Source organism: Loxodonta africana, chromosome 8 (assembly GCF_030014295.1).
Source record: "Loxodonta africana isolate mLoxAfr1 chromosome 8, mLoxAfr1.hap2, whole genome shotgun sequence".
Taxonomy (NCBI): Eukaryota; Metazoa; Chordata; class Mammalia; order Proboscidea; family Elephantidae; genus Loxodonta; species Loxodonta africana.
In genome coordinates, this window is record NC_087349.1 from 51917393 (window position 1) to 51940924 (window position 23532).

The 23532-nt window shown below is 37.6% G+C and overlaps 1 protein-coding gene across 1 annotated transcript in view; it reads right to left on the reverse strand.

Moving 5' to 3' along the window:
- The window catches only part of CACNA2D1 (calcium voltage-gated channel auxiliary subunit alpha2delta 1), a 543509-nt gene that overhangs the window by 406689 nt on the left and 113288 nt on the right, over positions 1–23532 (reverse strand). The window contains exon 3 of the mRNA XM_064289931.1: positions 22019–22135. Within this exon, the coding sequence (XP_064146001.1) occupies positions 22019–22135 (117 nt within the window). The remainder of the gene's footprint in view (positions 1–22018; positions 22136–23532) is intronic.

Here is a 23532-nt window from a genome sequence, read left to right on the forward strand (position 1 = left end):
CTCAGCTGCTAACCAAAACGCTGGCAGTTCTAATTCACCAGCCGCTGTTTGGAAACCCCATTCGCCAATTCTACCCCATTTATTAGGGTCGCTATGTGTCCTATAGGGTCGCTATGAGTTGGAATTGACAGCAGTGGGCTTTTATGAGTCAGAATCAACTGAATGACAACCAGTTTTAACAATTTTTATACAAACTGTTCCGTGCCATTGGTTACAATTTTTACAACGTGTCAGCATTCTCATTATTTCCATTCTGTTTCTTCTATTTCCATAGATCTAGCTTCCCTTTCCCTCCTCACCTTCTCATCTTTGTTTTTGGGTAAATGTTGACTATTTGGTCTCATACAGTTAATTGTTTAATGGAGCACATTACGCACAAGTGATATTGTTTATTTCATAAACCAGTCTATTATTTGGCTGAAAGGTGACCTGCAGAAATAGTTTCAATTCCAAGTTCAAAGGTTATCTTAGGGCTATAGTCTCAGGGGTTCCTGTAGTCGATATCAGTCTAGGAGATCTGGCCGTTTTCAGCAATTTCAGCTTTGGTCTGCATGTTTCTCCCATTCTATCTGGGACTTTCTATTGTGTCCCTAGTCAGAACACTTAGTAGTAGTAGCCAGGCAGCATCTAGTTCCTCTGGTCTCAGGTTAGAAGAGCCCGTGGTTTCATGTGGGATATTATCATATTTTTATGCAAATAACACAGACGTTTTATATATATATATATATATATATATATATATATATATATATATATATATATTTGCCAATCACACAACCCTCTTCAGCATTATTTTCCTAGTCATGCTATGTATGTTATATGTGTGGGCGTGTCATTCAAATGGGCACATTATTTTGACAAAAAATACAGTAGTTCCATGGACTAGAGCCCGTGGTTTCATGTGGGATATTATCATATTTTATGCAAATAACACAGACGTTTTATATATATATATTTGCCAATCACACAACCCTCTTCAGCATTATTTTCCTAGTCATGCCATGTATGTTATATGTGTGGGCGTGTCATTCAAATGGGCACATTATTTTGACAAAAAATACAGTAGTTCCATGGACTAGTTTCTTCACTGAGCCTTTTGATTTCCTTCATTCTCTTTTGCTACATATGAGTAAAGACCAATAGTTGTATCTTAAATGGCCACTTGCAAGCTTTTAAGACCCCAGATCCTACTCATCAAACAAGGATATAGAACATAATCTTTGTGAACTATGTTATGCCAGTTGACTAAGCTGTCCCCCAAGACTATGGTCCCATGTCATTTGATGGAGTAAACCAATCCCGCGAGTTGTTTAGATATGTCTAGGATGTCTCCATAACTGTGCCCCCATGTGGTTTGTTATATATATGGAAACACATGCAACATACACAAATGTGTATATACATATGCCTATAGATAAACCCATACCGGGGCTCTGGTGGTACAGTGGTTAAGAGCTATGGTTATTAACTAAAGGTCAGCAGTTCAAATCTACTAGCCACTCTTTGCAAACTCTATGGGGCAGTTCTACTCTGTCCCATAGGGTCACTATCAATCAGAATCTACTCGATGGCAACAGGTTTGGCTTTTTTTTTTTTTTAATATAGATATATCCATGCATGCATGTTAATTTACCTGCATATGCCTTTCTATACACTTATGGTGATATTATTAGGTACCATCAAGTCAGTTCTGACACATAGCGACCCTACGCACAATAGAACGAAACACTGCCCAGTCCTGCACCATCCCCACAATTGTTGCTATGCTTGAGCTCACTGTTGCAGCCACTGTGACAATTCATTTCACTGAGGGTCTTCCTCTTTTTCCCTGACCCTCTACCAAGCATGATGTCCTTCTCGAAGGACTGATCCCTCCTGACAACATGCCCAAAGTATGTGAGACTTAGCCTCACTATCCTCGCTTCTAAGGAGCATTCTGGTTGTACATATTCAAGACAGGTTTGTTCGTTCTTTTGACAGTCCATGGTATATTCAATATTCTTCACCAACACCACAACTCAAAGGCATCAACTCTTCTTCAGTCTTCCTTATTCAATGTCCAGCTTTTATATGCCTATGAGGTGATTGAAAACACCATGGTTTGGGTCAGGCACACTGTTAGTCCTCAAGGTGACATCTTTGCTTTTCAATGCTTTAAAGACACCCTTTGCAGCAGATTTGCCCAATACGATGTGTCTTGAGTTCCTGACTGCTGCTTCCATGGGTGTTGATTGTGGATCCAAGCAAAATGATTGACAATTTCAATCTTTTCTTTGTTTATCATGTTGTTGTTTATTGATCCAGTTATGAGGATTTTTGTTTTATGTTGAGGTGTAACCCATGCTGTTGAGGTATAATCATATACGCATATATGCATCCATACCTACCTACATAACCATACACATATTTTTTGGCTGCTTTTACTGTAGTTGCAAAATTGTATATGTTACAGTATTTATCAAAATTGTCCCTTTTTTTTCCTGCACTTCTTACTGTCTTTATTTACCTTGGTTGAAATGATCTTTTAACAATTATCATAGGTTTCATAGGCTTCCAAGTTCCAGGTAAGCTTTGATGACTATCATCAAGACAGAAACATCACCGTACAACAGTTAAGAAATCCCACTTCCAGCTCTGCTGCTAATCCCCTGTGTACAGGGCTGGCTTCATGGGGGCGCAGCCTATGAAGTCACACAGGTCCCCATGCTCTAAAAGGAACTCATGCTTGGTTAAATGCTCTGCTGTTGCCATCTTGAAAATGTGAATAATTTTTTCTAAAGGGACTTATATCATCATTTTGCACAGAGCCCCACAAATTGTGTAGTCATTCCTGTCTGTATGAGATTTGCAATCCACTTGACCTGTTTAATTCGAATTTTCCTCAGTATAACAACAAACCCGACACTCCCTTTTTTACCCTAAATGTTTTAAATGCTGCATGATCAGACCACACATTGTTTTTCTCAGGTGGACAACACAGTAATGTCCTTGTTGACCCTTTAAATATTACTAATACTGTTGAGTCAGAATCGACACAACGGCAGTGGGTTTGTTTTTGGTTTTCTAATACTAAAAAGTCAAGCCAACTCAAGACTATGAGAATCACATTTCCAGAAGAGATTTCTTTTAGTAGAAAGAGACTACCATTGTTATTAACCTTTCTTTGTCTGAAACTTCCATTAAAGAATGAGGTGCACCATACCGTTAATTGTGCTCTCTATCTAAAAGGTGTATTTTACAAACATCTTTTTCAAAAGTACCTTTGTTCAAACAGCCATTTAGAACAAACATCTACTTCTTAGAATTGAGAGGGAGAAAGTACTTTCTAGCACATTACAACAGGAAGTGTTTTAAAACACTTCACTACTAACCTTTAAGTAATATATTAATCAGAACCAAATGTTATGGAAATTAAAATGTTGAGTGTGGTAGAGAGTAGCAGCATAGTTACAGGTGTATGGATCTGTTTCCTCTTAGTGTCATTTGAGAGGCCCTAAACACAGCACTTGGAAAGCCTAATGGCGTAGTGGTTAAGTGCTAACCAGAAGGTCAGCAGATGGAATCCACCAGGCGCTCCTTGGAAATTCTGTGAGACAGTTCTTCTCCATCCTGTAGGTTCACTCTGTGTCAGAATCGACTTGAGAGCAACGCTTTTTTTTTTTTAAACATAGGACTTAGGGTTTCATCATCCCTCCTTTTGGCCCCAAAGTGTTATCATTATAATTAACTTAGATTTAAAAATCCATAAAGATGCTGCTAAAGTGTATAACATAAGAGAGGAAATGTGGTGATGTATCTGGAGGTTTCCATTTAATACTTTAACAAATGGTATCAAGAAATACAGGCATCTTCTTCCATTTAAACTAGTAATCTGCTTCAGAAAATTAGGCGTTCTGGGTAAAAATTTCAAGAGCTTATTTTTTATGATTTTATCAATCCAAACTTCCAACCAAGTTTTTAAAACCTACATATAAAACAGTGCGATATAAGTTCATCAAACCTCAAGGCACATCAACGAATGTAATAAACTCTTATATCAGATTGTAAAGTACTATAAACATCACTTCCTGATCAAACGAGAATAGAATTAACAGCTGTCTGTAGGCCCTACTGGGCCCTGGTGGCACAATGGTTAAGCACTCGGCTGCTAACCAAAAGTTCAGTGGTTCGAAACCACCAGGCGCTCTGCAGGAAAAAAGACCTGGTGATCTGCTCCTGTAAAGCAGACTAGAAACCCCTATAGGGCAGTTCTATAGTGTCATATAGGGTCGCTGTAAGTCAGAACTGACTCGACGGTATACAACAAAAACAACACTTGGCCTCTCAGTAGCAGCAGTAAACACACTCATCTCCTTCATTTGCACCCGGCTTGCTTTTCAAAAATCTACAGAGTTTGATGTTCAACCAACTACAAGTGGAATGTAACCTAAGACTCTTCCCATATATCATTTTGTTAAAAATATTGAGTTTTGCTGATGTTTATAAGTTGTCGCTGATGTTTATAAGTTGTCTTATAAACATCAGCAAAAACCAAACAAACCAAAAAACAAAACATTTTACTGAGAGATATGTCTATTTTGTGAAGTTTGGATGCAAAAGTCAAGAGGCATTCTACCAGGAAGCCATTAATTGGAGAGACATTCTGTAGGGTAAGTCTGTATTAAGGAAGCCGTTAACTGGAGAGACATTCTGTAGGGTAAGTCTGTATTAAGGAAGCCATTAATTGGAGAGACATTCTGTAGGGTAAGTCTGTATTAAGGAAGCCATTAATTGGAGAGACATTCTGTAGGGTAAGTCTGTATTAAGGAAGCCGTTAACTGGAGAGACACTCTGTAGGGTAAGTCTGTATTAAGGAAGCCATTAATTGGAGAGACATTCTGTAGGGTAAGTCTGTATTAGGTAGCTAAACTATGTTCAAGGTAGGTGTGGTGTTAGATGCTGCAGGGCAAACAAAGTAGATGAAGATGCTGACTTTACAGGACTTAAATCTGCTGGTACTATGGGACCCATTAAAGTCACTTAGTGTGGCTTATTTAGTTATAATATCACCTGGATAGAAAGCCTTGAAATAACTGGATGAACAGCCAGTAAATAAATTTTGGCTAAGATTATTGAGATGTAATAGAAATGAAAAATATGGTTCATAGAGCTAAAAGTTAGATAAGAAAAATAAAAGACTTCAAGCCCAAATCTCTCACTCTGTATAAACCTGGGTCAACACATTTCATCATTCTGAGTTTCAGCTGACACGTTCTGAAAGTCCAATGAGTTAATGTTAAAGTTTTTAAACTAAACGAGAAAGCACAATGAAACACGTGTACTTTTAAAGATAAATTGGGTTTCAAATCTCTGCTAGTGGTGTGAGATTGTGCAAATTATTTAACTTCTCCGAGCCTCCACTTTCTCATTTATAAGATGAGGACAATTATACCTACTTTGCTGAGTAGGAATTGGGTTAGAAATATACGTAAAGAACCTAACGAACTGTCTGGAGCATAGCAGACGTTCAATAAATGCTAATTATTACTTTTTTCCTGATTATCAAAAGTCCAAAAGCATTCACTGTTCTCATTTAAGTAACCCACTGACACAAATCCTTCCACCTTGTTATCACTCAAAACTCATGAATTAAAAAAAAAAAATTTCTATCCATTACCACATACTTTGTTTTTTCACTGTTCCCTATAAACCTACACTTTTTCCACATAAAGATATCTACTCTCTTGAACTCTTAATTCTTGGCCATTACCAGATCTACTTAACACAGTTCATGGGTTCAAATATGTCAACTATAGTAGACTAATTCTTAAACACTCTTCATGTTTTACAACCTTTATTCTGCCAATCCTAAATCCTAGAGTTCATATAGTGCCAAGACTTGTTAAAGAAAACTGGTTTGATTATGCTTATAATTATTGTATTGAAGGAGTAGAATTCTATGCAAAAAGCCAACAGAAAGCAACTATCTCTTTTCTCTCCTCTGTTTTTTAAATTGAATTTTCTCTAGACCCTCTTGCCTAAATGAAATCTTGGAAAGGTCTTGAAATAGACAACATCTGGATGGATACACATTTTTTGGACCCAATTTTGTACACACAACCACAGCTCAGCTACAAACTGCATTTTTTAACACCGACCCCCCCCCCCCTTCATCTAGGTGGACACAGGAGTAAAGAATGGGACTTCTGGAACTATCTTGAGTGACCAACCTCCAGGTTTCTCGTTACATGAAAGGAAAAAAAAATTTTTTTTTTTTTTTGTTTAAGTCATTATTTAAGGTTTCATGCGTATCCATTCACCATTCTATAATATGTTTTACTTCTAGAAACAGTTTTGGTTAATCAATTACGATGTCCAAGTTGGGTTAATAATCAAAACTCTCAGCTTCATTCAAAATACATTTAAAATTTCATCACTAGCTTGGTAGTGCTTCAAGCTTAAAAACTTCAGGTGGGAAGTGTGGTAAACTTCTATTGCCATACTCTGTGCTTTTCTCCCACCTCCCGTCTTGACCCCGCTTACTAGCACACATGCATTGACTTCAGCAATAGAGATGTAAGAAAGCTGGCAGAGGATAGCCCTCTCTTGACTCTACTTTGGTGTTGGTATTCTCTGTAATCGGTGGATGTTAAACACTGACTTGTTCTCTTGGGGGTATGTCTTAGTCATCGAGTGCTTCTATAACAGAAATACCAAAAGTGGATGGCTTTAACAAATAGAAGTTTATTCTCTCACAGTCTAGTAGGCTAGAAGTCCAAATTCAGGGCGCCAGCTCCAGGGGAAATCTTTCTCTCACTGTTGCCGATGGGGGAAGGTCCTTGTCATAAATTTTCTCCCTGGTCGAAGAGCTTCTCAGCACAGGGATCCCAGGTCCAAAGGACATGTTATGCTCCCAGTGGTTCTTTCTTGGCTTAAAATACAGTCTAATCTTGTAGATTGAGTCCTGCCTCACTAACATAACTGCCACTGATCCCATCTCATTAACATCATAGAGATAAGATTTACAACACAGGAAAATCACATCAGATGGCAAAACAGTGGACAATCATACAATACTGGGAATCACGGCCTAGCTAAGTTGACACACATTTTTTGGGGACACAATTCAGTTCATGACAGGGGACTTTCCTGTATTTTTTTGGAGATACCCAGGGCATCCAACTGTAATACAACCCTTCTGGATGTCACCTGCCTATTTGCCAGTATACTTCCACACTCTTTCTGTTGAACTGGCCTTGCCCTGGAAGGATGTCTATTTGGATGGAGTTCCAGACAAGCTCCACACAGTAAGTCCTACCTGTACCCTGAGGTGTGTAAGTCTGTGCCCAATGCAGCCACATATCATTGTTCTGTCACTGGCAGAGCTCTCGAGACATAGTACTTCACCTTTGGAATCCACAGGCATACATCAAACTCAAATAAATAAAAGTAATCTCAATTTTGGAAAACAAAGAGTGGACTACCTAGACCTGTTAGCACCCATACTTAAGAAGAAATATGTCAGCTGAATAATCCTCTCAATGATATTTATACCAAGATTAAAGAGCGGGGTAAGCACTCATTTCTTCTGGGAGAAAGGAAATGCCACAACTTGGATTAATTCATACCCTCAAGACAGATACTAGAGTAAGTGTCAAAATGCACACACACACACAGAGTTTTCAGGGAACTCTTTGAAATGCACATGTACCTTGTTGTTGCTGTGTGCTGTTGAGTCAATTCTGACTCAAAGCGACACTATAGGACAGAGGGAAGGTACTCACTCCAGTGGCACAATGGTTACTGCTCAGCTGCTAATCGAAAGGCTAGTGTTTCAAATCCACCCAATGGCTCTGCAAGAAAAAGACCTAGTGACCTGCTCCCATAAAAAAATATTACAACCAAGAAAACCCTATTGAGCAGTTCTACTTTGTTCTGTCACACAGGGTTGCTAGCAGTCAAAATCAACTCAATAGCACCTAACAACAACAAAGGACAGACTACGGCTGCCCCCTAGGGTTTCCTAGGCCAAAACCTTTATAAAAGTAGATTACCAAATCTTTTCTCCTGTGGAGCCATTGGGTGGGTTTTAACCACTAACATTTCAGTTAGCAGCTGAGCACTTAACCATTGCACCATCAGGGCTCCTATATACCTTAAAATAAAAAAACTTTGCCATCAAGTCGATTCTAAATCATAGTGTCCCTAAATGACAGAGTAGAGCCGCCCCACAGGGTTTCCACAGCTGTAATCTTTATGCAAGCAGACTGCCGTATCTTTCTTCTGCAGAGCAGCTGATGGGTTTGAGCAGCAGACCTTTTGGTTAATGGCCAAGCAATCAACCAGTGCACCAACAGGCAACCTATATGTGAATTAGGACCCCACTTTTAGAACATGGGAATAGTTTATATCTTCTGTTTATTCTCAACATTAAGAAGGCCCTAGATTTTATCCATCATCCTGTCACTTACCTAAAGTAGGCTCCTTTCACTTTTTCTTACAATGCTCTTCCAAATCTTCACCATGGTCCTCAAGATTCCCACAGCCCCTGCATTTTTTGCATATAATCTTACCTCTACCTTATCAAGGTAAATATGGTCATCCGAAGTAACTTTCAAATTTTCTCTATCCACAAATTAATTTTTCTTCATCCTTCTTTACTAATTACCTTCTGTCTCAAGTGAAAGATCTCACCATCCTTTTAAAGATATAATGTGTTTTCTGAACTCTCCCTTTTTTTCTGGAATCATTCTTTAACTTTTTCTTTTTTCTTATTTTCAAATTTTGTAGACTTCTTCCCTCCTGTCTAAAAGCATGCTTACATGTCATCCATTACCAAAAACAAAAAAAGAAATACAAAGTATTTAGAAGCACTCCACCTTTCTCTCCCACCGTCCTACCAAACTTCATAAAAATGTAGACATTTGCCAATTTCTCACTTACCAGTCACTCTTTAACACTGCAGTTTTTATTCTGTTCCAATATATTTTATTAAAGTTGCTCTCACAAAAGTAAATCAGTGACTCCTACTTCTACAATAACCTTTCTAATTTTTCTTAGAATCTCTGACAAATTCAGTTCCTTGGGCCTCTTTCTTGCTTCCTTGGCTGTGATTTTTTCTTGGATTTCTTCCTACAGTGTTCAGTTAAAAATTTTTGGTGATGAAGGACAGAAATCTGTATTTTTTAGCAGATTTTACAGACATCCCTAATACACCTGGAAGATTGAGAACTACTGGTCCAAGAGCTTAAGAAATAACATGAGAAAACTATTCATTTAAGTAACAGTTATTTAGTCCTTCCATAGAAATATGCCTTAATAGTCATTTGAAAACATTTGTCATTTTCTCCTTTTCATTTTCTAATCATAAGCTGAATATCAAGGTTGAATTAAGAATTAGGGCATATTACAGTATTTAAAGCTTCACAACAGATTAGAGCAGTTTTAATTAAAGTTACCAGGACAACCACAGGGAAACATGGTATGCCATAATTGGGAAGATGTCACTGGAAAAATTTGTTTATTATAACCTTGATCCTACTTTCTTTGAGCAAATTGCCTAGAGACCTTCATTTGCTCATCAGATCCTCTTGGCTGGGCTGACTAGTGAACAATGACACCACTGATTTCATTCACCTACATCTCTCAGGAGGGACCACTGGAGATTGGATTGTCTTACTGAAAAGCTTTCTCCCGTAAATTGTTCATTAACACTTGCAGATATGTCAGCCTACCCCAGGGTGAAAGGTGTTAATAGCAATGTTAAAAGATTATTTCTTTTTTGCTTCTAAACATCTATAAATCCAACAATATTAGCAGGACAATGGCCACACTGAGTTAATTTTTCAGACAAAGATATAGCAAGTGAACAGAAAAACAGCCATCTTAATAGATGTGTTTTGGAAAAGTGTTTTGGAAATAACATGACTGAAATTATTATTAGTGTGGGATTAGAGGGAAGAAAACTGAATTTGTAGACAGAGTCCTAAAATTGAATTCTACCATTACCTCATTTCCCCATGCGTATGTCAGTTTGTCACATTGTGGGGGCTTGCATATTGCTATGATGATGGAAGCTATGCTACTGGTATTCAAATACCAGCAGGGTCACCCATGGTGGACAGGTTTCAGCAGAGCTTCCAAAGTAAGACTAGGAAGAAGGACCCAGCAGTCTACTTCTGAAAAGAATTAGCCCCTGAAAACCTTATGAATAGCAGCAGAACACTGTCTGATATAGCGCCAGAAGATGAGCCCCCCGCCCAGGTTGGAGGCACTCAAAATATGACTGGGGATGAGCTGCCTCCTCAAAGTAGAGTTGACTTTAATGATGTGGATGGAGTCAAGCTTTAAGGGACCTTCATTTACTGATATGGCAAGACTTAAAATGAGAAGAAACAGCTATAAACATCCATTAACAGCTGGAATATGCAATATACCAACTATGAACCTGGGAAAATTGGAAATCGTCAAAAATGAAATGGAAGGCATAAACATTGATATCCTAGGCATTGGTGAGCTAAAACAAGACAGATATTGGCCATTTTGAATTGATCATATGGTCTACTATGCCAGAATGACAACTTGAAGAGGAATGGTGTTGCATTCATCGTCAAAAAGAGCACTTCAAAACTTATCTTGAAGTAAAACACTGTCAGCAATGGGATAATATTGATACACCTATGAGGAAGACCACATAATACAACTATTATTCAAATTTACGCACCAGGCTCAAGGCCAAAGGTGAAGACGCTGAAGATTTTTACCAACTTCTGCAGTCTGAAATTAATTGAACATACAATCAGGATGTACTGATAATTACTGGTGATTGGAATGTGAAAGTTGGAAACGAAGGATCGGTAGTTAGAAAACATGGTTTGGTGACAGAAATAATGACAAGATAGCGTGATAGAATTAAGAAAGACCAACGAATTCTTCATTGCAAATACCTTTTTTTCACCAGCATAAATGGCGAGTATATACATGGACCTTGCCAGATGGAATACACAGGAATCAAATCAACTACATCTGTGGAAAGAGACCATAGAAAAGCTCAATGTCATCAGTCAGAACAAGGCCAGGGGACGACTGTGCAACAGACCATCAATTGCTCATATAAACATTCAAGTTGAAACTGAAGAAAATCAGAACAAGTCCACAGGAGTCATGTACCACCTTGAGTACATCCCATTTGAATTTAGAGATCACCTCAAGAATAGATTTGATGCATTGAACACTAATGACTAAAGATGAGATGAGTTGTGGAATGACATTAAGGACATCATACATGAAGAAAGCAAGAGGTCATTGAAAAGTCAGGAAATGCACATGTACCTTGTTGTTGCTGTGTGCTGTTGAGTCAATTCTGACTCAAAGCAACACTATAGGACAGAGGGAAGGTACTCCAGTGGTACAATGTTAATGCAGTCTGAAATTAATTGAACATGGAATGTGAAAAGAGACTCTGACACTTGCTCTTGAATGTCGAGTAGCTAAAGCAAATGGAAGAAATGAAGTAAAAGAGCTAAAAAGAAGATTTCAAAGGGCAGCTCGAGAAGACAAAGTAAGGTATTATAATGACATGTGCAAAGACCTGGAGTTGGAAAACCAAAAAGGAAGAACACACTCACTGTTTCTGAAGCTGAAAAAGCTGAAGAAAAAACTCAAGCCTTGAGTTGCAGTACTGAAGGATTCTACAGGGAAAATATTAAACGATGCAGGAAGCATCAAAAGAAGATGGAAGAAATACACAGTCACTAAACCAAAAAGAATCGGTCAGTGTTCAACCGTATCAGGAGGTAGCATATAATGAAGAACCAATGGTACTGAAGAAGAGGCCCAAGCTTCACTGAAGGCATTGCAGAAAAACAAGGCTCCAAGAATTGATGCAATACCAACTGAGATGTTTCAACAAATGGGTGCAGTGCTAGAAGTGCTCACTTGTCTATGCCAAGAAATTTGGAAGGCAACTACCTGGCCAACTGACTGGAAGAGATCCATATTCATGCCTATTCCCAAGAAAGGTAATCCAAAAGAATGCAGAAATTATCAAACAATATCATTAATATCACACACAAGTAAAATTTTGCTGAAGACCATTCAAATGTGGCTGCAGCAGTACATCAAAAGGGAACTGCCAGAAATTCAAGCTAGATTCAGAAGAGGACCTGGAACCAGGGATATCATTACTGATGTCAGATGAATCCTGGCTGAAAGCAGAGAATAACAGAAAGATGTTTACCTGTGTTTTATTGACTATGAAAAGACATTCAACTGCATGGATCATAACAAATCATGGATAACACTGCAAAGAATGGAAATTCCAGAACACAATTGTGTTCACCAGGAGCCTGTATATAGATCAAAAGGTAATCTTTCTCACAAGCATATACTCTGTGGTTTAAGGTCAGGAAAGGTGTGTGTCAGGGTTGTATCCTTTCACCATGCTATTCAATCTGTATTCTGAGCAAATAATCAGAGAAGCTGGACTATATAAAGAAGAACGGCACACCAAGTTTGGAGAAAGACTCATTAACAACCTGCTTTATGCTGATTACACAACCTTGATTGCTGAAAGTGAAGAGGACTTGAAGCACTTACTAATGAAGGATGAAGATCAAAGACCATAGCCTTCAGTGTAGATTACACCACAACATAAAGAAAACAAAAATCCTCACAACTGAATCAACAGGCAACACCATAATAAATGGAGAAAAGACTGAAGTTATCAAGAATTTCACTTTACTTGCGTCCACAATCAACACCCATGGAAGCAGCAGTCAAGAAATCAAATGACACATTGCATTGGGTAAATCTGCTGCAAAAGACCTCTTTAAAGTGTTGACAAGCAAAGATATCACCTTGAAGACTAAAGTGTGCCTGATCCAAGCCATGGTGTTTTCAATCACCTCATATGCATGCAAAAGCTGAATGATGAACAAGGACAGCCAAAGAAGAATTGATACCTTTGAATTGTGTTAGCAAAGAATACTGAATATACCATGGACTGCCAAAAGAATGAACAAATCTGTCTTGGAAGAAGTATAACCAGAATGCTCCTTATAAGCAAGGATGGCCAGACTACATCTCACATACTTTGGACATGTTATCAGGAGGGATCAGTCCATGAAGAAGGACATCATGCTTGGTAAAGTAGAAGGTCAATGAAAAAGAGGAAGACCCTCAAAGAGACGGACTGACACAGTGGCTGCAACAATGGGCTCAAGCATAACAACAACTGTGAGGATGGCGCAGGACCAGGCAGTGTTTTTTCTGTCTAGACAGGGTCACTGTGAGTCGGAGCCAACTCGATGGCACCGAACAACAACAACAAATACCTCATTATGCAGTCTTGGACAAGAATCTTGGTCTCCTCTCTAAGTTTTCTCATTTATAAAACAAGAGTAAATAATATTTCTACTTCATAGGAGTTTGGTAAGGGTCTAATGAACATGAACCATCAGAGTCATAATATGATTTTACATAGTCACTAGAACAACAACAAAATTTTAGCGCCAAAGTCTTTTTTTGCTATCAAAGACATGTTTTTAGGGCAAAAGTAACTAAAACAAATGTTACATCAGTTTCTCTTTCAGCTCTTCCTAAAGCTGACTATAGCGCAAAATGAGTTTTATTAAAAAGACAAAACAAATGCTGAAATTATATATATATATATATACACACACACTTGGTGAAGTAGTTTAGACTCAAACTTACAAACAAACACAAAAGAAAGCATTAAGCTGTAAAATAAGTTACATTTGAGTTTTTAATCAACGGGCTGTAAAAGATAAAATTTAAAGTTCAAATATATAAAATCTGTATGCATGCATCCACAATAAAAGTTATTTCAGGTACTGAAAAGCAATCATTCCACTAAAAAAAAAGTCTCTACTTCATGTCCTTTCTTAAAAAACCTGAGTTATCACATATATAATGTAAAGCAATTTCTTTAGTAGACATGGAAGAAGCCAAACAGTTAAATTTACTTCTTTTGTAGATTTTATACCTATAAATATTTTCAAACTGATAACCTTGATGTTGAAGAATAATAAAAATTCTTTAAATCATCAAATTTAAATACACTTCTTATTAGATATGTGACTTTGGGCTAGTTATCGGATCCCTTGAAGAACTAGTTTCTTCACTGAAAAAATGCGACTAGTAAAGGCATCTAGAGCATAATATCATTGTGAGAATTAAGTTAGATAATGCTACTTAGTAAGCATGCAATAAAGTCTAACCAGTACTCAATCTTATCATCTACCGCAGATTTGCATATTAATAATTTTTGCCAGTATACTTAATTATGGAATGACATTGGCACCCCACCCCAATAAATTAATGCTTGTTTAATTCAGGTGTCTCCCTAAGTATAAGTCAACAACAAAAAATAGAAATAAATTAGCAATGCCATCTTGCATTCATTTAGAGTACAAGGTAGCACCTGTTTTTCAATTGGCCTCAAAATATTTCTCTTCTAAATACTGTATTTCTCTTTTTGTGAAATCAAAGAAGTAAAATAATTTAGTTTGAAAACAAACACAAATCTTTCTCCCTAACATATAATCTAATTAATTCTACCTTTAATTAGTCATTGTGTCTTCTGTATTCAGCCATCACGCACTTAAGATAGTCACTGATTCCTCACAGGATTCAAATAATGTACCAGGTTACCAGGTGTCTTGAGCTTCAATTCAAATCATAAAAAAATGAAAGTCTCAATAAGCTCTTATTTTAATCTAACTAAAGTATGAGACATCCTCTCTTATTCTACAACCTTTTTCTTGGCTCTTTGATGTCCAGATTACCTATCTCCTCCACCCTGAGGAAAAATGTAAGCTAATGAAATCAATATAAACAAAATTATTTTTCAACTGGCACCAGAATATTAATCACTTAGTATACTGATGTAGAAAGTACCTTATTTTTATTAGATAAATCTTTAATAAAAATGCACTTTTACATCTCTAAATGGGGCTTAATTGCATTCACATCCTCAACATTGAAGATCATAATCCTCTGTACTTTCTAGTCAAGAAAGTTTGCCTTGCCCTGCCTTGTTTATATGTGTGTATATACATATATATATATATACACACACACACACATATTCTTAAGTTCTAGCAAGAAGCCATACCTTCCGAAAGTTCTTCCTGCTACATTACAAGAAGATCCTGGATACTATTAAAAAAAAAACAAACATAATTTACAAAGATGCATAGATGCCGAAGCCTAAGAAAGGAAAAATTTTCAGGGCCAAGATATATATGGAGTCCCTGAGCGATATAAACAGTTAATACATTTGGTTGCTAATCGAAAGGTTAGAAGTTTGAGTCCACCCAGAAGCACGTCAGAAAAAAGACCTCAAGATCTACTTTCAAAACAACAGCATTGAAAACCCTATGGACAAAAAACAATTTACAGACTGGGATAAAATTTTGGCAATGACAAATCCAATCAGTGTCTAATCTCTAAAAATCTCTAAAATCTACAAGATACTGTAAAACCTCAACAACAAAAAGACAAATAGCCCGATTAAAAAAGGGGCAAAGGATATGAACCAGCACTTCACCAAAGAAGACATTCAGGTGACTAACAGATACATGAGGAAATGCTTGCAATCATCAGATATTAGAGAAATGCAAATCAAAACTACAATGAGATACCATCTCACCCCAAGGCTAGCATTAATCCAAAAAACACAAAATATTAAATTTTGGAGAGGTTGTCGAGAGACTGGAAAACTTACGCACTACTGGTGGGAATGTAAAAGGGTACAATCACTTTGGAAATTGATTTAGTGCTTCCTTAAAAAGGGAGGCTGGAATAGAGTACCATATGATCCAGCAGTCCTACTCCTTGGAATATATCCTAGAGAAATAAGAGCCATCACACAAATAGATATATGCACACCCATGTTCATTACAGCACTGCTCACAATAGCAAAGAGATGGAAACAACCTAGGTGCCCAGCAACAGATGAATGGATAAATAAATTAAGGTATATTCACACAACTGAATACAATACAACAATAAAGAACAACGATGAATTTGTGAAACAACTCATAACATGGACGATTCTAGAAGGCACTGTGCTGAGTGGAATCAGTCAGTCACAAAAGGACATATATTGTGTGAGACCACTATTATAAGAACTCAAGAAAACATAAACACAGACAAAAACATTCTTTGATGGTTACAAGTGTGGGGAGGGCGGGAGAGAGGTATTCACGAACTAGATAGTAGATAAGAATTATTTTAGGTGAAAGGAAGGACAACACAAATACAAGGGAAGTCAGCATAACTAGACAAAACCAAAAGCTAAAAAGTTTCCTGAATACAACCAAACACTTCGAGGGACAGAGCAGCAGGGCCAGGGGTCTGGAGACCATGGTTTTAGGGGACATCTAGGCCAACTGGCGTAACAAAGTTTATCAAGAAAATGTTCTGCATCCCACTTTGGTGAGTGATGCCTGGGGTCTTAAAAGCTAGCGAGTGGCTATCTAAGACTTTTCAATTGGTCCCAACCCGCCTGGAGCAAAGGCGAATGAACAACACCAAAGATAAAATGAAAGTATTAGCCCAAGAGACAAAAAGGGCCACATAAACCAGAGACTCCATCAGCCTGAGATCAGAAGAACTAGACGGGGCCTGGCTACTACCAACGACCGGCCTGACAGGGAACACAACAGAGAGTCCCTGATGGAGCAGGAGAAAAGTGGAGTGCAGAACTCAAATTCTAGTAAAAACACCAGACTTAATGGTCTGACCAAGACTGGAGGAACCCCAGAAGACATGGCCCTGGACTCTCTGTTAGCCCAGAACTGAAGCCATTCCCATAGCCAACTACTCAGACAAAGATTAGACTGGACTATAAGACGTAAAATGATATATGAAAAGAGTGTCTCTTAACTCAAGTAGATACATGAGACAAAATGGGCAGCTCCTGTCCAGAGGCAAGATGAGAAGGCAAAAACGGACAGAAGGTGGATGAATGGACACGGGAAATCTGGGATGGAAAAGAGGTGTGTGCTGTCACATTATAGGGAGAGCAACTGGAGTCACATAACAATATGTGTATAAATTTTTGTATGAGAAACTACTTGAACTGTAAACTTTCACTTAAAGCACAAAAAAAAAAAAAAAATTAAAAAAAGAAAGAAACCTCTATGGAGCACAGTTCCACTTCAACACACATGGGGTGGCTATGAGTCAGAGTCGATTCGATAGCAAATAGGTAAAAATACATGTAAAATACAGTAAGCTAAAAATTTGAACAGTGAAAATTGAGTAAACAGTAATTTCAGAGTTGCCCTGGGGACAAATGTCCACAGTGGTACTAAGATCTACAGAAAAAGGGGAACTAAACTTAAACCTCAGAATTTTATCTAACAAAAGATGTATGATAATTTTATGAAGAATTTCTTTTACTCTTATTGAAGAGCATAAAAAATTGCTACAGGGAAAGATCATATTTATAAATAGATAAAACATTGTAAAGGTAGCAATTCTTCCCAATTTGCTCTGAGTCAATACAATTACTATCAAGAATATATAACCTACAAATCAATTTTTAAAAATATGAGCAGATACTTCACTGAAAAAGAAACAAGAACAGTGAATGAATACGTAGCGAGATGTCCTCCTCATTAGTAATAAGCAGAGGTACCCATTTTAATCCCCATGCATCTGTCAGTTTATCGTACTGTGAGGGCGTGCTTGTCTGTTGCTGTGATGCTGGAAGCTATGCCACCGGTATTCAAATACCAGCAGGGTCACCCATGGCAGACAGGTTTCAGCTGAGCTTCCAAACTAAGATAGACTAGGAAGAAGGAGGACTGGGCAGTCTACTTCTGAGAAGAATTAGCCAGTAAAAACCTTAGAATAGCAGCAGAGCGTAGCCTGATATAGTGCCAGAAGAGGAGCTCCTCAGGTTGGACGGCACTCAAAAGATGACTGGGGAAGAGCTGACTCCTCAAAGTAGAATCAACCTTAATGACGTGGATGAAGTCAACTTCAGGGACCTTCATTTGCTAATGTGGCAAGACTCAAAATGAGAAGGAACAGCTGCAAACATCCATTAATAATCAGAACATGCAATGTACAAAGCATGAATCTGGGAAAACTGGATATCGTCAAAAATGAAATGGAAGGCAAAAACATCAGTATCCTAGGCATTAGTGAGCTGAAATGGACTGGTATTGGCCATTTTGAATCGGACAATCATATATGGTCTGCTATGCCAGGAATGACAACTTGAAGAAGAATGGTGTTGCATTCATCCTCGAAAAGAACATTTCAAGATTTATCCTGAAGTACAACACTGTCAAACCACCAAAAAACCAAACCCAGTGCCATCGAGTCGATTCTGACTCATAGCGACCCTATAGGACAGAGTAGAACTGCCCCACAGAGCTTCCAAGGAGCGCCTGGCAGACTCAAACTGCTGACCCTTTGGTTAGCATCCATAGCACTTAACCACTATGCCACCAGCGTTTCCACAACACTGTCAGTGATAGAATAATATTCATACACCTACAAGGAAGACTAGTTAATACTACTATTATTCAAATTTATGCACCAACCACTAAGGCCTAAGATGAAGAAACTGAAGATTTTTACCAACTTCTGCAGTCTGAAATTGATCAAATATGCAATCAGGATGCACTGATAATTACTGGTGATTGGAAAGTGAAAGTTGGAAACAAGAAGGATCAGTAGCTGGAAAATATGGCCTTGGTGATAGAAAGGATGCCGGAGATCACATGATAGAATTTTGCAAAATCAACGAATTCTTCATGGCAAATACCCTTTTTCACCAACATAAACGTCAACTATAGACATAGACCTTGCCAGATGGAATACACAGGAATCAAAACTACTACATCTGTGGAAAGAGACAATAGAAACTCTCAATATCATCAGTCAGAACAAGCCCAGGGGACGACTGCAAAACAGACCATCAATTGCTCATGTATAAGTTCAAGTTGAAACTGAAGAAAATTAGAACAAGTCCACGAGAGCCAAAGTACCACCTTGAGTATATGCCACCTGAATTTAGAGACAATCTCAAGACTAGATTTGACCCATTGAACACTAATGACTGAAGACTAGACGAGTTGTAAAAGGACATCATACATGAAGAAAGCAAAAGGTCATTAAAAAGACAGGAAAGAAAGAAAAGACCAAAATGTATGTCAGAAGACTCTGAAACTTGCTCTTGAATGTCAAGTAGCTAACACAAAAGGAAGAAATGATGAAGTTAAAGAGCTGAAAAGAAGATTTCAAAGACCTGGAGTTAGAAAACCAAAAGGGAAGAACACGCTCCACATTTCTCAAGCTGAAAGAACTAAAGAAAAAATTCAAGCCTCAAGTTGCGATATTGAAGGATTCTATGGGGAAAATATTAAATGATACAGGAATCATCAAAAGAAAATGGAAGAAATATACAGAGTCACTATACCAAAAAGAAATGGTTGTCATTCAACCATTTCAGGAGGTAGCATACAATCAGGAACCAATGGAGCTGAAGGAAGAAGTTCAAGCTGCACTGAAGGTATTGGCAAAAAAACAAGGCTCTAGGAATTGACCGAATACCAATTGAGATGTTTCAACAAATGGATGCAGCACTGGAAGTGCTCCCTCATCTATGCCAAGAAAATTTGAAGACAACTAGCTGGCCAACCAACTGGAAGAGATCCACATTTATGCCTATTCCCAAGAAAGTAATGCAACCAAATGTGGAAATTATCTAACAATATCATTAATATCACATATAAGTAAAATTTGTTGAAGATCATTCAAAAGCAGCTGCAGCAGTATATCAAAAGGAAACAGTCAGAAATTCAGGCCAGATTCAGATGGGGAGGTGGAACCAGGGATATCATTGCTGATGTCAGATGGATATTGGCTGAAAGCAGAGAATACCAGAAAGATGTTTACCTGTGTTTTATTGACTCTGGTATATTCGGCTGGGTGAATCATAACAAATTATGGATAACACCGTGAGGAACTGGAATTCCAGAACAATTAATTGTGCTCATCAGGAACCTGTATATAGATCAAGAGGCAGTTGTTCAAACATAACACGGGGATACTCCATGGTTTAAAGTCACAAAAGGTATGCTTCAGGGTTGTATCCTGTTACCATACCTATTCAATCTGTATGCTGAGCAAATAATTTGAGAATTTGGACTACATGAAGCACAATGTGGCATCAGAGTTGGAGGAAGTCTCATTAACAACCTGCTTTATACAGATGACACTACCTTGCCTCTGAAAGGGAAAAGGATTTGAAACACTTACTGATGAAGATCAAAGACTACAGCCTTCCATATGGATTACACCTCAACGTAAAGAGAACAAAAATCCTCACAACTGGACCAATAAGCAACATCATGATAAAGAAAGGCTGAGGTTGTCAAGGATTTCATATTACTTAGACTCACAGTCAACACCATTGGAAGCCGCAGTCAAGAAATCAAAAGACGCATTGCATTGGGCAAATCTGCTGCAAAAGACCTCTTTAAAGTGATGAAAAGCAAAGAAGTCACTTTGAAAACTAAGGTGTGCCTGACCCAAGCCATGATGTTTTCAATTGCCTCATATGCATGTGAAAGCTGGAAGATGAATAAGGAAGACTGAAGAATAACTGACACCTTTGAATTGTGGTGTTTGCGAAGAATATTGAATACACCACGGACTGCCAAAAGAGTGAACAAATCTGTCTTCAGAGAAGTACAACCAGAATGTTCCTTGGAAGCAACAATTACGAGACTACGTCTCACATACTTTGGACATGTTATCAGGAGAGATCAGTCCCTGGAAAAGAATATCATACTAGATAAAGTAGAGGGCCAGCGAAAAAGAGAAAGACCCTCAACAAAATGGATTGATTCAGTGGCTGCAAGAATGGGCTCAAGCATAACAATTACTGTCAGGATCGTGCAGGATCAGGCAGTGTTTCATTTCTGTTGTACATAGTGTTGCTATGAGTTGGAACTCACTCTATAGCACCTAACAACAACAACAACCCATTTTAAAGCCAACTGATTGTCTATAATTAAGAAGTCTGACATTGCCACATGTTGGCCAGGATGTGGAAAACAGGGACTCTTATATACCACTACTGGAAGTCTAAAGAGATCCAATTATTTTGGAAAATAATTGTCACGAATTTGTAAAGGTGACTTTGTTCAGACTCTACAATTCAGCAATTTTACCACCAAATATTGACCCTATAGAAATTCTTACACATTTTACCAAGAGGCTTGTTCAAGAAAATTCAGTAGCACTATTCATAGTAGGACCCATCTAGAAACAAACCAAAATATTCATTTACCAACAGAGAATGAAGAAATAAATTGAGATATATCCTCATAAGAAATATTTATCCCTGTGAATATAAATGAATAAACTAAGCACAACCTTGTGGTGAATTGTAGAAACATAACTTTGATTGAAAAATGCAATTTGCTGAAGACTATAAAAAAAAAAAAAGAAGACTATATACAGTATAAATTGAATAAAGCTGAAAAACAAGCAAACTAAAAAAAATACCTTGTTTGGCAAAGCACTTGAAGTACAACTATTTTTCCAAACCAAAAGAATGATTCACTGAATATGATATATGCAGTACACCTCTGGCAGGGAGGTTGGGTGATGAGATAGGTAAGTACTTATTACACAGGCAGCTTTTAGGAGTACTGGTAAAATTCTGGATTGTATGATGTATGACAGATTTAAACATGTTTATTTTATTGTTATGCATCATAACTTTCACATACATAAATATATACATGCATCAATGATACATACTATTCCTATGTATTAAATTGCCTAATAATATAAAAAATAAACTATTAGAAATTAATAATTTGGGGTTCACAAGGAAGTCATGACATCACTTCTTTTATGAATACATTAGGTGAAAACAGTTGCCAAGCTAAAGAAAGCATACCAAAGAAAGCCTCCAAATCAAGAATGAAAAATAAATAAGTAATGGAAAATAATAAAGTAAACATATCCAATCTAAACTCACCACCAGGGCCTTAGATCTGTTGCTTAGAAGTTTTTCAATATCTCTGGCTGCAATTTCCACCAGCTGACGTGCATTATTTGGTTCCACAGTATACGAATCTTGGTATTTTTCATAAATCTGTGTGAAGGGAAAAGAAAACTAATGAGAACAATAATTATTTGGTTCACAAGTTCCCAATGGAATGTCTTTAAAACTACAAACAACTGATTAGAAAAACCCACCCTTTTTTCATCTTGATCTTTTGGTTTAGCTGTGTCAGGAAAAAATATATATGTAAACATAAATTTGCCCTAAGAACACCAGCTTGGCAAAAAAGTACGTCCCTGTTGAACGGGCTGTGAAACATCTTGTATCACATGCTTTGTATGTGCTAGTCTGTCAGTTGAAGCTGTGCCCCCAACCTCGAAACCTGGTATTAACTGCCATCAGAGTTTTAAATAAAAAGGGAGAGTATTCTAGATAATAGTAGAGGAATTGCAGTTTGTGAGGTCAAGCCAGGAGGGTGTATGTGATGAACAAAGGTAGCAGGAAAGGAAATGCAATAGAGAATGCATTCAGGGAGATTCCCTACTGTTTTCCTTCTCTACAACCACTAAGGCTACTAAAACTTATGAAATACGTGTGTGTGCGTGTGCACGCATGCACGTGTATAGGTCTGTGTGAGAGAGAAGGACGTTGCTGCTAAAGTTCACCTGGGTAATACACAGAACTTCAGAAACAGTTCAAAGACACAGGAGTGGAACGTCAGTAAGGTCTCCCTTAAAGCGTTAGTTCAAACTGTAATAGTCCATTTATTAAAAAAAAAAAAAAATCCTGAATCCAACTATACTGACAGTAAGTTAAGTACCTAAGAAAAATTCAACTGCACTTCTGGCTTACCTCACTGTCTCTGGAAGGACTCCCTTAGGATAACATAAACTGCACCTGGTTTACAGAGCCTATATACTCCCAGCAGAAGAAGAATTAAAGGGTGGGGGCAGAAAACAAAACAAAACAAAAAAAACAGTTGCTGTGCTAGTGGCTGAAGGGCTGAGCTGAGAAGGAAATCCCTTATGCACCCAACAGATGGGATGCACATGCATGACTGAACCATCTTTGAAAGCCAAGGCTTGACAGGTTTTTACCATCTTGTGAAAAGTGAATTGAGGCACATACAGAAACCAGCTCAACTCTGCTTTTATTCTGGCTGAACTCCAGATTCTGCTTTAACTACCAACAGGTTCTACTGCCTGGTCTCCGTTAAGCATGGATGCTATCAGTGAACAATGGCTTCAGATGGACACAGATATATATGCTAATATTTATTTATAGCAGAGTGTACTCATTTTAAATAGAGTTATATTTTTTATACTTTATAGTTAATTCATTAAAAATTAATATCTTTAAAAGTTTTGAATCAAATTTCTAAACCTGAAATTGGTTAACTTATTCAAATTATCAAGTTTTACCATATTCATTTGAACTTTGACCTTTTAGATTTTCATTCCAACGATTTGATCCAAAGTACATTAATT